General features: G+C 35.5%; 1 protein-coding gene across 1 annotated transcript; it reads right to left on the bottom strand.

Moving 5' to 3' along the window:
- Positions 1 to 1,511: 1,511 nt before the first annotated feature.
- On the bottom strand, positions 1,512 to 16,642 carry LOC131931271 (CD109 antigen; the record flags this gene model as incomplete). The annotated part of the gene is given in 21 exon segments (XM_059288012.1): positions 1,512 to 1,804; positions 2,979 to 3,085; positions 3,674 to 3,776; positions 4,730 to 4,880; positions 5,378 to 5,487; positions 5,656 to 5,718; positions 6,023 to 6,175; positions 6,395 to 6,597; positions 6,856 to 7,021; positions 7,478 to 7,558; positions 9,270 to 9,426; positions 9,973 to 10,054; positions 10,252 to 10,428; positions 11,029 to 11,170; positions 11,774 to 11,902; positions 12,090 to 12,191; positions 12,656 to 12,769; positions 13,873 to 13,990; positions 14,565 to 14,667; positions 16,127 to 16,205; positions 16,562 to 16,642. Coding segments are annotated over 21 exon segments (2,490 nt in total). The 3' UTR covers positions 1,512 to 1,720.
- Positions 16,643 to 17,115: the final 473 nt, after the last annotated feature.

The raw sequence follows: 17,115 nt of genomic DNA, 5'->3' as shown, positions 1-17,115 counted from the left end.
GTAATTTAGTAATTAATTCCACTCAACTACACTGTAAAATAAAAGAAACTAGATCTAGAATCTAGATCTCTAGACTACTCTTGAGTCTATAAATTAAAAATAAATCCTGTATGTCGTATGTTACTGTCCAAGTCGGAATTTTCAAGAGGGTTTTTTTTTTAAGTCATAGATCTAGAATTCTAGATCTAGAAATCTAGACTCTAGATCTAGGCTATATATATTTATTAATTAAATTAGGCTTGATTTCAGATTTACGATTGAAATCTTTTAGGCCTATAAATATCATATTTTATATAGATTATAGATGTATTATTATTATACAGGTTGTATTCTAGATCTATATAAAATATAATATATTTGTGTGTGTGTGTTATTTTAAACTTAATTTACTTAAAACAACTTATTGTCGGAGTTTTTTTTATTCCAAAAACGAAAGTAGATTTCATAACTTAAAAAAAAAAAAAAATAAAAAATATTCACATTTGGTTTGAAAAAACAAAAAAACGCCAGCTGGCAACTACCGGAGCGAGAACTTGGTAAGCTACTTTAACAACTTACAAGCCCAATAACCTGAGTACTATTTCAGATAGATAAATGAAATTTCACATGTCAGTAAAATCGGTAATAGCGTAAATTACTACTTACGGTCAACGGAAATTACTCAAAATTTGATAGAAGGCAGAAAATTAGATCTTTTACTGACATGTGAAATTTCATTTATCTATCTAAAAAAAACGCATGTGAATTTATAAAGTACTAATAATATCCGGCAGTATTATGCACATTTTATTTGGCGTTCACTTAGAGTAAGTAAAGTTTCCCTTTCAAACCTGACGGTCTATGGGGAAAGTGAAGTAGAGTTCACTTGTTTCTGTGACCTCGGTCTATCTTGGTTCACTTGGTGTGCAATTATTTTTTTTACGAGATTCTATTCTATTATAAAAAGTTTAAGTAACTAATAATGGATTTAAAATATTGTCTATGTTCCGAGTTGCCATCCTTCGTAGTAGAATATTCGAGAGAGCTTAGGGGAGATAACTCCCGTTTTTTATAAATATAGGTTCTATGTTATGCACTGTGATCCGTTGTTTTACGGAGTAGATGTTTTAGGGGGCACCGAACCAAAAGTACATAGAGTCCCCAACGGTGCTAATCAGAAGCCAGTGTCATGTTGAACTATATACTTGTTTAGTGAGTCGGCAAGTATGTGGACACACTTCATGTCTTCAATATATTTAGTTAGAACATGTTCTTTTCTACATGTTTATGGTATGCTGCACTCGTAGTTAAATGTGACATGTTTAGCCTGGAACATGTTCCAGCTTCACAAGCATGCTATACTGCACTTTCTTGCTGCTTCTGCTACTAGATGCTTTGGCTACTTAAAGAAACGAATTGTCTGACACTTCTAACAAAATAAACAGAGAATAACAGCAGATACCCAGAGTAAGTTAAAATAAAATTTATTTTAAAATACAATATCGGAAAGAAAATAAATATCATGGAAGAAAATACATGTTGCATAAAACGCAAATAATTTCTTCAAGCGTTGTTGGTAAGTTTTAAAGTTTATACCAATAAAGAAAATTAGGTATTTAAAAGCTAATATAAAGCGATTTATAATATTCATACAAGTTAGTAAAAGATTTAAACAAATGAAAGTAATACAAACAAAGTCTTGTTTAAAAGCCACGTTTTCTTTGATTTAAGATTTTCCTTGCTATAAAAGATGTATAATATCAAAGATTATTTCCACACACCGATCGAAGATAGCTTTGCATTTATCCCATACGCCACTTACGACCTGTGAGAATAAATAATTGGTATTATGATCAGATTTTAGAAGATCATGTAAATATTTAATTAAAGCTACTTTAGCATTGGCTATCAACAAGAGGAACTCGAGATTGGTTGTTCACATAATATTACGTAAACCAAAATCCTAAATAAACACATTTACTTCAAGTCGCTGACAATGTGAAACGTTCACTGAAAAAAAATTAATATGTTTATAAGCTCGAATTGGAAGATCTGTCAATTGATAATATAAATCATATCTAAACCTATTAAAAATGTATCATTACAGCTATAGCCGAAATATAATAATGCAGTAGAACGAATTTATTTTTTAATCGACAACTATCTTGTTTCCATTTGACGCATTTTGTTTTTGCATTTAAGAGAGGAATTTCCTGCATGTTGAAAGATAAAATAGACAGTGTAACTAAGAAAATGCACATAATTGGGCACAAATGAGCACATTGCTTGCCAGTGACGAAATTAATTTGTTTACATTAGTTACGAAAAAACCTAAATGAATAATCATTATTTATTAATTTTCAAAGTTAGTTGAACTCCTTTTAGAATACAATTAAAAGGAATTTTAACTTGAACCAAATGTTTTATTCCTTTATTTTTGTTTTTAGAACGTGGAAAATAAAAGTTTAATTTTTGACACAGTAACGTCCATTTAATATGTATAAACAGAGGTCAAGTTGGTTAGTTTACAACCCCTTAATTTTACATTTCATAGAATCTGATATTTTTCCATTTGACTACGACACCTGAGCTGTCTACTTACCAAATATCAGCTTTGTGTCGCATCTGCAAAACGTTAATCTAATTTAAGTACTAAAATATATAGTTTATATAGGATCGAGTTAAGTCTAGGTCAGTTTTAGATCACGTTAAATCTCGATTATTGAGTTAGCTATAGTTTTTTTTCTCCGTTAGATTGAGGTTGAATATCTCAGAGATAACAATAGTACTGACAAAAAACCTTAAATAAAATATTAAAGAATAAGGTTGATCAGGAACATACGTCTCTTCTGTAAGTATGAAATAATTGATGACTAAAGTCCCAATGCATATTTTTACGTCGCATTGATTTATTTAGCTCTTCAGAAATCCCGTATTTATGATATTTTGCCGTGTAACTTTATTGAAACGTAACCTACAGGGTAAGCAACTAAAATTACCTCTTTCTGTTCAGTTGGTGGTGGACAGTTTTCACATTCTCGGCAGACGTCACAGATGGTTGAGTCTTTCAGAAGTTGTGATTGGTAGAACACTGTCACCTGTTTGCCTGAAGTATATAAAACAATTTTATTTACACAAAGTTATTGAATACTATTTCAATTAGCTTATTAAAATAGAGATTAATTTTATTTTGAATTTTCATTTCGTTTAGTGAATAAACTTTAAAAATATAATTTTAACTCTAATTAGAATTTTACAGACACTTTGATAACACGTAATTTTTGTAACAACTTAACTTTATGTATCTTAAATATATTAATAGATGGTTGTAGATAATGATACTTAACGTGTTGTGAGAAATGAGATAGTGACTGTTCGCTTTGAATAGACATTTTTTTGCTTCAAATTTTTACTAATAAAATATAAAATGTTTTAAATTTTTCATTTGCTACAAAACAATGTCTTACACATTATTCTTATAATGAAGCAGATTTTTACCTATAATCAATTTTGGTGTAATTTGCTATTTTAAAAAAAATACTTCCTTCACGTGGTCTAATTTCTAATAACATGTAAATGAAATATCGTTTATTTCAATCTCCTACAATGGGAAACATCGATTGTATAACTGTTTAATGAAGTTTTAGTGGATAAACGTAAACCAAGCAATGCTAGTGTAAAACCTGTGACCTACGTGGCTCATAGTAGTCATAGACCCTGACGGCAGCTGGCTGGGACTTGGCAACAAAATCAACTCGTCTGACTCTAAGGTTTAAACATACGGGCGTCGTGCCGATCTGGGAGGTAGACACATTTATACACAGATATTTTTGCTTAAAATTTAAACTAAAAAAAAACATAAAACGTTGTTGTTTTTCATCTGATACAACACAATTTCTTAAACGGTTACCCTTTGATGAAGCAGAATTTTACCTTTGACGGAAAAATATTAGTGTTAAAAAAATCTTAGAAGCTGAAAAAACGAAACTAAAATTACATAAGAAACCCTCTTTACGAGTAAACAAGTTAATTAAAAAGTCTAGTGACATTTAAGCGCAATTTCCTTATGTTATCTAAAAATAGCTCTGTCGTAGCGTAAATCAAGAGCAGGGTTAGTAAAACTATTGGTTAGTTATTAAAACGTTTTTTATAATTTTTTTTCAGTATTTTACATGTTTTATTTACAATAGAGTTACATGACTAAAAACCATTGCGCGCCTAGCTACCGAACGTGATGGCGCAGCCATTGAACGTGATGTCGCAGCTATTGAACGTGATGACGCGTGTGGTGTGGTTGGATAAAAATGCCTACTAATTCGCTCCAAATTTTAATTAATTCAAAAAAAAATTTTGTAACCGAACGAAAGGATATTTTTTAAAACTTTCTTCGGCAATATTGTTCTAAATTATGGCAGAAATCAATTGTTAAATGTTTCAAGTCGCTAAATGGTCTGGTTGCCGAGATATGGGCCAAAAACTGCATTTTTTCGAGGTTTTTTGGCTTTTCCGGGAAATCCATGAAAGAAACCCGGAATTTTTATGGCCTATGTTCATCCTCGTAACTTGCTTAACATAATTGCTTTGAAACTAGTCATCGATATTGCTTCGTTGAGGAGGAGATACGACTTAAAGCTGCGGACACACATCCATCCATCCATTCATTTATACATTCATACATCCAGAAAAAACGGGTTAATAAACGCAATTCTCCAGAATGGAAATTGCGCTAAAAAATTCTAAGTAAATTTACCTTGTCGAAAAAGAGGATAACCTCCTTGTTTCGTGTCTCGACTCTCTTTAGGTTGTCTAGCTGGGTCAAGTCGTCAAGGTCAGCTGCAAAGCCTGATGGGATACCAAACTCTTGGACGGCCATGGCACTTCCTGGGACCTTTCCTAACCATCTTGTTTAGTAGAAGTTTTTAGAAATTTTAGCTACAAGTTAGTTTGTTTTTAACATTTAATTTAATGGTACTCGTTACCCAAAGCTATAAAACCAAAGGAAGCTCCAAAGTCCAAACAGTAATCACATACAAACACAGTGATACGTTTATCAAGCAAACTTGTGCATTCACATATATACTTAATCGGATGGATCGCGCAACGAATAAATGTAGATATAATTATCAGAAGCGGGCCTGTGTGGAGCGGGTTTACATGTACGTAAAAATGTACGTTTTAATTTTTTTGGATATGACAGAATTTTTTTTTCGAATAGATATAAAGAAACATTCAGAACAGAAATTGGTAGAATTAGCATCATACTAATTACAAATCTATAAAAAATGTTTTAACATTTGAAAAGTCTATATTTGAACAAAGTTTTTAGGAGCTTAGCCACCATACACCCACATTTCTAACCAACCCTTTGATCCACATCGGGTATCACCAATGTACACACCTTGTGCAAGTTTCCACATCCAAGTATGTGAAATTCTCCTTTACGATTTCCAATTTTAGATCAAAGTGTTCTGGCTTTATATCTGACAGCACGTTGAAGCTTAGAGCAGCCTATTTGAACAGATTTAATAGAAATCTGAAAATTGTTGCTGGTTTTACGAAAATATTTTTTAATAGCAGTTAATAATAGTGTAGCATATTTTTATTCACAGAATCTCATTGTGTATATACGGGTTAATGGATCTGTTATAATAAAAGGATTAACTAGAGAGGAAATACCTGAACAAGTGCCATGCCTGAGCCAGTAGCAGTGATCACAACTTGAGCTGGTACTTTTGTATTCTATACATACATGAATAGTATATATATATATATATATATATATATATATATATATACATACATGAATAGTATATATATATATATATATATATATATATATATATATATATATAGACATATAGACACAGACAGACACACATGATTTTTAACTGACATACACACACTTACACAGAGAGAGAGAGAGAAAGAAAGAGAGAGAGAGGGATGAGAGACAGAGAGATAGTGTTTCCTTAACATAATTCATATCCCACACTACAGTATAACGTAAACAGTAGAACTATTCAACCAAATCTCGCACTGTAACCTCTCTAGACTGCAGCAGAAGTGAGTTGGTCTTGTCGACGTCAAAGGTGTAGGTAGTCTCAGAGTCCAGCTGGGTGGTGATGTGGACTTTTAATTTGTTGCTGTACGTCTGTTTGGCGTACTCGCTGAGAGCGTTCAGGGCGACGACGGAATCCTAGAGAGTGATTGTGTTGAGGGATGCTTGTTGTTTATGAAATTTTCAGCACTACATTTCAAATGTAATACGGCATCAATTAGGATGCAGAGTAAAATGCATAATTATAGTTAATTTTAAATTATAACCTAAAAATATAAAAAATAAAATTATACAATATTCCTTAAAGGTGGATGGCAGTTTCACTTAGAGTTTAACAAAGTTAATTCCTAGACAAACATGTGTGGACTTGAAGCCTCCGTTGGCGTTTCTCTGTTTGGTGATCCACTGCATGATGCTCTTGCCTGCAACCAAGTCGCCACGCTTTGTGTAGGTCAGCAAGACATAGGCGGTCATCTCAATGTCAACGGCCTTGGCGGGGTTGGGGCTCTGCCACGTGATGATCTTCGGTTGATCTGACTGGTGCCAGTACTTCATGCCGTCTGTTTATAGAAAGAAAATCTAGAGTTCGGATCCAGTTTAGAGACTGCAGGCGGAGTCGTTATTGCAGATCTGATAGGTACTTCAATCAAGTTATATAATGTGAACAGGGCTAGGTATAGTGCTACACAATTTCCCCTCATATCTACTTTATCTGTCCCATGGATTGAAAAGGTGCTGTGTATTTGGTATAGTAATACACCATGTTTAAAAGTGCGGCGAAGGTACAAACATGATTCGAGGTACAGAGCAGGACTTACCCTTCTGAGTTGACTCAGCCTCCAGTTTGTCTAGAACAGCTTGGGTCATGTTGCTGCCGGCCAGTTGGAAAGCGTAAGACGCCATGGCGAGAACGTAGAGATCATCCAACTTGGCAACTTCCTGTTCAGCGTAGGCCAGGGCTTTTTGTATTGCCTTATCAACATTCTTGGAAAAAAATGCGGTTTTAATATTAAGTTACTGTGTGTAATGTGGCTTTCTGGTTTAGACTTAATTTGAAAATAATGTGGGTTTGTGGTTAAGTTTTTGCTTTTAATAAAGATATTGCTGGAAATTATGGGATCAATAAGTTCTGGGACATTTCAGACTTTTATTCGTTCATTTCCTTGAAGATGTCAAAAAGCCCAAAAAACTGCTTTCTTCAAACATATTGTCAACGTTCAAGACATTAATCATTGATAAACAGCTCTCATGAACTTTGTCCATCCAAAAACAAACTACAAAGCATCATTTGTTTTATTCTGAAGGTTTCTGGTGTTGCCAGCTATCGAGCCTCGTCTGCCCGGGGTTCAAACTTGGAATGTTTCGGTTTTCCGGCCCGACCATTCCCCCCCCCCCCCCCCCACACACACTTCCAATAAAAAAAATTAACCCTTGACTTACCAGGTACTTCATGTCAGCACGGTTCTCTAGTAGTGAGAACAGTACGAACAGGGTTAGCTTGACCCCCGACCCTGCTTGGTCCTGTAGTTGATATATATATATATATATATATATATATATATATATATATATATATATATATATATATATATATATATATATATTCATATATATATATATATATACATATATATATATATATATATATATATAAACTAGGCATACTGCCTAGCTTCGCTTAGGTTTTCAAAAAAATTGAGAAATTGAATGATTAATTAATAGGTGATTGGCTGTTATGTTAAATGCTTAGGGCCTAAATATATGGAGTGGAATAATTTCATGTCACTGAAATATTGATGTAATATTCGCAAACTTATTACTCGCAAGGCTATTAGAACTGCAAGGGCTTTCTTAATAGTATCAATGAAATATTATATTAAATTATTTTCGCAATTAATTTTTACAATTTCAGTACAATGCAAAACTTAATTTATAACAAAAAATTTATTTAAAACACTGCTATACTTTATGATTTTTGTTTTTTTCCTTCAAAAGAGTATACAAAATATTTAAAAATTATTATATTAAAAAGTTACCTCCCCTGTTCATAGACCAAATGACCAAATCTCGCATAGTGAGAATTTAACTCGCGGTCATTGTTAGCCCTCTTTGAGGGCTTTGAGTCTGACCAACAGTTTTTCCATACGGCCTAGTAATCTATAGAGGTGTGTACAAAAAATTAGCGAGATATATAAAGAGCAAGTACCCTGAAATCTTTGTTGAAATTACCCTCTGTTTTTTCCCATAAAATACAAAGATTATATAGGGAAATACGACTGGTCAGTTTTGACCCATTTAACGAATTTTCCCGGACATGGCGAGTTTTTTGGATTTCTGGCCTGATCAGGTTGTGAAAAAAAATGGTTTTTTTTAACTTATAATAAATTTCAACATGTCATGTGTATGCATTAGTCAGTTTTGAATTTATTTTTTTTATATTTAGACCTAGTTTATTCCATATGTTTGCTGTAATGCTGCCTACCCTCTTGTATTAGCCGGTCAAAAGAAGATAAATATATATATATATATATTTTTATGTTTTTTTGTATTTGTATTATTTGTTTTAACTATATTTCCTTTTTATGCTATGTCAATCTTAAGTATATATTTTTAAAAAAAATAAATTAAGAGAAGTAATTACGTTTTAATTAATTTAGTACAAAAATATCAAAAGGAGCTTATAAGCACCCCTATTTAACCATTTAAAAAAAAGAAAATAAGTCATGGAAGTGTTTTGAACGTTTGCCTATCTTTCACACTACAGCTCAGGCATATATATTGTTTTACGCAACAGCATGTGTTAGCTACTTATAACATCACTACTGTAGTAGATCTGTTTGTTATTTACAAAAGCTTTTATCGTCAAGTCAAATATGCAAGAAGATTATTTTTTTAACTATAAAAAATTGTCGGCTATAGGCCCCTAAATAGCGTGCCCAACCCCCCCCCCCACCCGCATTGCAATGAGAGCTTTATCTGCTCACTTGGAAGTCTTGAGTTGGAATCCGACTTAAAGTTCATAGAAAGTCCACGATTCCACCCAGCTCTGATGGATACCTGATTCACGATGGGGAATCTAAAGGCCGTTGGACACTAGCCCTTTTTAAATGCCGTAGTTACAGAAGCATGTAAGCTCTACTTGTCGTATGGACCGTAAGTTTCGAAATTAAATTTCTTTATTAAAACTAAATTGTGCATTACACAACCTAAACCAAGGTTTTATTGAGCTGACCTGCTTGGTACCGCTAAGTACCACCCCAGGTTCAGGAAAGCTGCCGTCCGTATTTTGTTGCTCTATCATCCACAGGATGGCGTCGTTGAGGATGTTGTCATCCACAAAGATGTGTCGTTTGGCTTGGTGGAAGACGCGGGCTACAAAAGCTGTCAGCCTGTAATGATAAATAATTTTTTTTTTACTAATTGAAAAAAAAACAAAACAAAAACAAAAAACATTAAACAAAAAAGAAAACATTAAATTGCTTGTAATGATCATTGTAAAATATTGTTACATTATTTCCAGTATGTTACGTTATGTCTTCTTAGTTATAAAGTCCCTTGTGTGTGTTCTGTGTGTGTATTTTTGTCAGTGACTGCGCAAGAAAAAGGCCATGCTTGTTAGAGATTGACCTATACGGGAATGTTTCGCTGAAACTACTCCCGATTTTTTCCATTCTTAATAAAGTTCTTAAAAAACCTAATGACGAAGTGGTGGGTTCTAAGTACAGGTCAATTTTATTGCAGGTAATTCTACAACCATTAGACTTAAAAACATATATGGCTTTTGAACTTAATAAATAAAATCCTTTTCTTTATTAGCCTGTGTCAATACTTGTTTAAAAATATATTGCAATAAACCTAACACATACTTGAAACATTCACATGAACCTGTAAACCTACCACATACTTGAAACATTCACATGAACCTCTAAACCTACCACATGCTGCCAGACTTGTCACTGTTACCAAAAGCACTGAATGATCCGTCACTGTGTTTGTATCTCAGCACACCCTGGTAACCTGCGTGACGTCAACAATATAAAATATGTTATTTATGGTAACATACCTATCTAAAGCTTGGCAGTACTTAACAGAATATATATATATATATATATATATATATATATATATATATATATATATATATATATATATATATATATATATATATATGTCACATTATCATAGAGAAATAAATATTTTCTGTGTGGTCCTACCACTCTCCATGAAGGTGATGGCTTTGGTCTTGATGTCTCCATTCAGTTGGTTGACACAGTCCAGGTAATCTGTGACGTAGACATCCGCTGCCAGGCCAAGCATGGTTTGTTCCCCACATCCGGTTGGTATCTGGAGCAGGGAGCTTAGTCCAGCGATGGTTGGACCCATCAGGTCACCTGAGGGGAGTCACACTATATTACAATGTGGTACTACGGAATTTATAAGAAAAATTATTTAAGCCATGAATGCCTATACACAGCAAAGTAACCCCTCAGCACCTAGTTACGATTATCTGCCACTGCATGCAGAAAAACATGCACCACGACCCCCCCCCCCATATTCTTCTTCTTCTTCTTCGTTCTTAATTGAACGCCTCTGACTACTATTTCATACCTACATATGAGATTCTTATAACAAAAGCCATACATGCTCCTCTGAATGTCATTCATCATCATCATATGGGGGCAGATGAAGTAGATTTATCTGTTTCAGTGACTTCGGCATTTGAAGGGATTGTGAGTTCGGCATTAGGCCCAGCCGCTTTTATTTTCCATAACGTTAGTTTATACCCATCTGAGCTTGGTGGACTTAGGGACGTTCTACTGACTTGAACCCGGAGCACAACTACATATCGACTACTTAGGTTTTTTGTTGTGTATCTCTTGCCCTCCGCCACTATAGCTACTCTTCGAGCTTTCTAAATAAATCTGCGGACAACAAAAATTTATTTTACCATTCTACCCTACATAGCGACGCCTCTGACAGTCACTACCTACCGACAGCTGAAATTCTAACAAGTTCCGATCCCTTCACAACGTTGTAAGGCAGAGTGAGGTCAATGGTCTTTGAGAAAGTTTTTTTGCCGTCTGTCAGGTCGATGAGGACAGGGATGTTGTATTGGTTGGGGACTCCTTCAGCCTGCGGATAGATCAGCACAATGGGTTATGGCTCTAGGAAATTACCCTCTAGTCCGTTACCTTTTGGTGGATACCGAAGTCAAATCCCCCCTCTCTCTCTCTCTCTCTGCATTGTCAAATTACACCCACTGTAATATGGCACCCTAGTCTAGTAGACCATTGGATGATTGCGAATTGGAAAAACAAGCACATTACAAGTGACCTAAGTTGAGAGAGCCAGATGTTGCCCATGTATCAGGACCCCTCTCACCCCAAAGCTGATTGACCGGGCTTGGAATCAGTAGTGTCGCAGGAGCTGCCGAAAGGAATCTTGGTACGCCAAAGGGGCTCCACACCTGTTTGATTTAGGAGTTTTCAAACGTAGATGGGTTGCTGTTCTCCAGCTGACAAGCCTCATCTGCCCAAGGGTTCGAACTCGGGACTTTCGGGTTAACATCCACGTGCTTACCTGCAAGACTTCTCCGACCCTCACCCTGACGTAAAATATCTCTTAGTGGGACCATTGTTGATACTATTATATTTATCATTATTTAGGGTCATTTTTCGAGTTGTTTAATATCCGTATAAGAGACAAACCAGCACCAAGGACATAACTCCAACTTACCTCAACCAGGAGTTGTCTGCGCACAGCGTCGGCGGCCTTGGTGGATTGGGCCTTGACCTCCACGTCAATTCTACCAAGGTCGGCAGGGACGATGGGGAAATACACAGACTTGGCCTCACCAGCCTTGACCTTTTGAGGTAAATATGTTCAGATTGTTTGCAATAGAAAATTATTCTGAAATTTGTATATTGTATCTTTTAAGCTAAATAAATTTATAAAAAAAATTATTAACTGACAAGCATCTTCCTTCGCAAGTCTTGGCAAACTGTTCACTTTGTAATGTACAATAATAAAAAAAAAATAAAAACCAACTCACCATAACATCCTGTACAACATCAACCTGTTTCAGTTCCTGGTTTCCTGTGGCGTCGATAAAAATGTTGTGGAAACGTTTAGACGCGGCCAACGTCACCCGTACCTAAAATTATATGTAATTTCAAATTTAATTAGACAATATTGTGGTTCTAGGAGCGAAAACTTTTGTTTCAATATTCCAGGACATATTTCATTGAACAGATGTTTTTTTTTTGGTAGATATGTTATGTGTTTTTATTTCATTTTTTTTAAAGAAATAGTTGTAGTTGTAAGCTGTGAAAGAAAGGCGAGCTTGGATTGAAAGGGCGCGATCTATTTTGTTTTACTTGGAGGTTCTGAGAGTGAAAAGGTGGTGTAAATGGCGGTTGGTAAATTTAAGGCTGCTCCATTTACTTGGTGTATCATTAGAACAGTTTTAAAATTATTATCAAAACATTACTCTCTCATTTTATATATATATATATATATATATATATATATATATATATATATATATATATATATATATATATATATATATATATATATATATATATTATCTGTCATGTACATAACGTCTCTTACCACCTGCATATCGTCTGGCAGGTAGTTGAAGACGTTTGCTTGAAGTGCCAGCTGCTCACCACGAGTCACAGAGTAGGGGAGGTTGAGGCTGGCAAAAAACGGTCGGAAGACTTTCAGCTGAAGCAGATAACGACGTGAAATACATTTAGAATATTTTAAAATGTTGTTAAAACCTCTTTTTAAAAGAGATAGATTTATGATCAAACTTACCAGAGGATTAATTAAAAATTGTATAGTCTAATAAAACGTTCTAACAATGTGTAATCGTTTGAAGTCCGTGCTCGCTTTATTATTATTATTATTCTAGATTTGACAATTAACATGAAGTGTTAGGCTGGTCTTTCTATTTGATAAGAGTTTTGTCCCATTGTCCTTAAGTCGTCTTTCAAGTAAAGTCTCGCTTTCTTCTTCAGTTGGGAGGCTACCTCAGTGTATAGGTGTAGCTGGGAGGCTACCTCAGTGTAGGCCTATATTTGTAGCTGGGAGGCTACCTCAGTGTATAGGTGTAGCTTGGAGGCTAACTCAGTGTATAGTTGTAGCTGGGAGGCTACCTCAGTGTATAGGTGTAGCTGGGAGGCTACCTCAGTGTGTGAGGTAAAAAGGCTAGCTACCGCAGTGGTGTGAGGTGCATTGGCAGGCTACTTCAGTGTGTGAGGTGAATTGGCAGGCTACTTCAGTGTCTTAAATTAATTGGCAGGCTACTTCAGTGTGTGAGGTGAATTGGCAGGCTACTTCAGTGTGTGAGGTGAATTGGCAGGCTACTTCAGTGTCTTAAATTAATTGGCAGGCTACTTCAGTGTGTGAGGTGAATTGGCAGGCTACTTCAGTGTGTGAGGTGAATTGGCAGGCTACTTCAGTGTGTGAGGTGAATTGGCAGGCTACTTCAGAGTGTGAGGTGAATTGGCAGGCTACTTCAGTGTGTGAGGTGCATTGGCTTGCTACTTCAGTGTGTGAGGTGAATTGGCAGGCTACTTCAGTGTGTGAGGTGAATTGGCAGGCTACTTCAGTGTGTGAGGTGAATTGGCATGCTACTTCAGTGTGTGAGGTGAATTGGCAGGCTACTTCAGTGTGTGAGGTGAATTGGCAGGCAGTGTGTGAAGTGAACATGGTACGCTAGTTGGCATGTTGTGGTAATTCTTCTATTGTGCTTTAAATTGTTACGCTTGTTTTTATCGAAGAAATTCTCTAATTTGATTAACTGAATTTATTTTAAGACTCACGCGAGCTTGTGTTGGGGCCACGCCCAGTCCAGAGTTTGAGTTGATGGCGAAGGCACTGACCACCCATGACGTAATGGTGTCTGGTACAGTGGCTGTGATGGAGGCTGAGCCGTTCGCTCTATGTTAATGACAAGAAAAAAACATAAAATACATGTTAAAAATTTAAAATATTTTTTCTATCGTTGTAGATAATTAAATAAGTAATGTTCAAGAACGACTAAAGAGTTCTATAAGTATGTCCATTAGACTAATTAGTACATTAATAAGAAAATACGTTTGTAAAAATATTTGAACTGTACTATAAGAATGAAGGAAAGTAAAGGCGGCTGGGCAAAGTGCAGACCGCACCTTCCCTTCATTTACGGGGGTCAAATAACATAACAACCCTATTTCATTTGCCCAATGGATCGCTGGGTCTAAAAAGGGTTCTTTACTTTACTTTTTACCATTAGAATACTACTACAGCTAGGCGAAATACGAATAGGGAAAAGAACTAGTTGAACGACCCAGCAATGGGAATTTAAATATCATTATACTATACTTGATGTTAACTTACACAGACCTCTCATATTAGCAACTAGGGCAGCACGGAAAATGTACTTCGTAATTTAGGAGCAAAACATTTTTTCAATAACAATCAACAACCCAATCAGTAATCGAAAACAAATTTGTTATGTAGGAATTTCCTTTACCCGACGTAAGCATCTGTCCATAGCCAAGACTCGGGAGAGATCTCTCTGACTCGCGCAGGTTGTGGAAATTGTGGATCTGCGTTCTGCGCAGCAAACCATACAGCTTTATAAAGGATATGTAATGATACATGTGAATGGTGAATGGTGAATGGTGAATGGTGAATGGTGAATGGTGAATGGTGAATGGTGAATGGTGAATGGTGAATGGTGAATGGTGAATGGTGAATGGTGAATGGTGAATGGTGAATGGTGAATGGTGAATGGTGAATGGTGAATGGTGAATGGTGAATGGTGAATGGTGAATGGTGAATGGTGAATGGTGAATGGTGAATGGTGAATGGTGAATGGTGAATGGTGAATGGTGAATGGTGAATGGTGAATGGTGAATGGTGAATGGTGAATGGTGAATGGTGAATGGTGAATGGTGAATGGTGAATGGTGAATGGTGAATGGTGAATGGTGAATGGTGAATGGTGAATGGTGAATGGTGAATGGTGAATGGTGAATGGTGAATGGTGAATGGTGAATGGTGAATGGTGAATGGTGAATGGTGAATGGTGAATGGTGAATGGTGAATGGTGAATGGTGAATGGTGAATGGTGAATGGTGAATGGTGAATGGTGAATGGTGAATGGTGAATGGTGAATGGTGAATGGTGAATGGTGAATGGTGAATGGTGAATGGTGAATGGTGAATGGTGAATGGTGAATGGTGAATGGTGAATGGTGAATGGTGAATGGTGAATGGTGAATGGTGAATGGTGAATGGTGAATGGTGAATGGTGAATGGTGTAATAAGTGTAATAAGTGTAATAAGTGTAATAAGTGTAATAAGTGTAATAAGTGTAATAAGTGTAATAAGTGTAATAAGTGTAATAAGTGTAATAAGTGTAATAAGTGTAATAAGTGTAATAAGTGTAATAAGTGTAATAAGTGTAATAAGTGTAATAAGTGTAATAAGTGTAATAAGTGTAATAAGTGTAATAAGTGTAATAAGTGTAATAAGTGTAATAAGTGTAATAAGTGTAATAAGTGTAATAAGTGTAATAAGTGAAAGCGTAAGTGTAAGTGTAAGTGTGAGTGTGAGCGTGAGCGTGAGCGTGAGTGTGAGTGTGAGTGTGGGTGTGGGTGTGAATGTAAGTGTGAGTGTGAGTGTGAGTGTGAGTGTGGGTGTGTTTGATTGTGATTGTGATTGTGATTTTTAGTGTAATTTTAATTATGAATATGAATGGGAATCGGAAAGAGAAGTCGAACTCGAATAGGAAAAATCCCGAATGGAAGTTTATATACAGATATACATGTATAAATAAATAAATAAATAAATAAATATATATATATATATATATATATATATATATATATATATATATATATATATATATATATATATGTATATGTATATATATGTGTAAGTGTACCGGTATATTTTTGTTTTGGTAGATGTACGTTTGTGTACTATAATGTGTTTTTCATAAAAATAGCATCTTTCTGTCAGCACAATAAGTTAAATGCCAGTGTACACATTCGAGCACATGTTCGAGTACACATTCAAGTAAAACCTACCAAGAGGATTCTCCCAAATGTCATATTTGAATCTATCTTGGTACACGTTGGCATCAGTAAGAACGGTAACTCCTTCATCCTGTGTGACATTTCAAACAAACAGTTGTATTGGCGCTGAATATGTCTATATTTTTTAAGGTCCAATTTAAAAAAATAATGTTTTATATCTTAGACAGTCCCTGAGTCCACCCAACTCTGATGGGTACCTAACTCACGTTAGGGAAAGTAAAGGCGGCTGGGCATAGTGCTAAACACACTATCTCTGCATATGCCGAGGTCACAGAAACAAGTGAACTCTACTGCAATTGCCCCATAGACCGTCAGGTTTGAAAGGGAAACTTTACTTTTTACTTTAATATATATCACTATCGAGGTTATTCAAGTTTGTTTTGACATTGTTTTTCAGCTTTTCAATAAAGTCTGACAAACTCTCACCTCTAGTCGTTCCCCTCCTGAGCTGGTCCTACAAAATCTCAACGTGACGTCCGGTTTGTAGCTCATGATCTCTGTGTGAACCTGAATAACAAGTATATTTTAACAACCGTGAAATTTAGCTTCAGCGATAATTGGCTATTCTTGTTCTTCTTCGTTTTTATTTCTAGTGTCGGAGGCGATTTCCTCCAACACAATTAAGTATTATTTTAATATGCTTTTCTTTTTTTCCTTTATGTTTCCACAACCTTTGTCCAACCAAGAACAAACTACAAGGCAGCAGTTGATTAATTTTAGATACGTATCTGTCCTCAGCCATCGATCCTCATCTGGCCGGTGGTTGGAAATTGGGACTCTTCGGTTTAGCAACCATGAGCTTAACCGACCCGAGCACGCCGAGGTCCTAATCGGCTATTAATTCCTAATTTCCTGTTCTTGAATACAGTATGAGATATGGGTAGGGCTTTCAATCAACCAAGTCTAAACACAAAAACAGCAACAACCCAACGTCATACTACCACGGCTAAGCCGCTTAGGCTTAAGCAGAAATGCCCGTT

This window comes from Physella acuta, unplaced genomic scaffold (genome assembly GCF_028476545.2).
Source record: "Physella acuta isolate Inbredline_101_S28 unplaced genomic scaffold, ASM2847654v3 ptg001934l, whole genome shotgun sequence".
Taxonomy (NCBI): Eukaryota; Metazoa; Mollusca; class Gastropoda; family Physidae; genus Physella; species Physella acuta.
The sequence above is the reverse complement of the archived record's forward strand: the minus strand, read 5'-3'. Positions and strand labels throughout refer to the sequence as shown.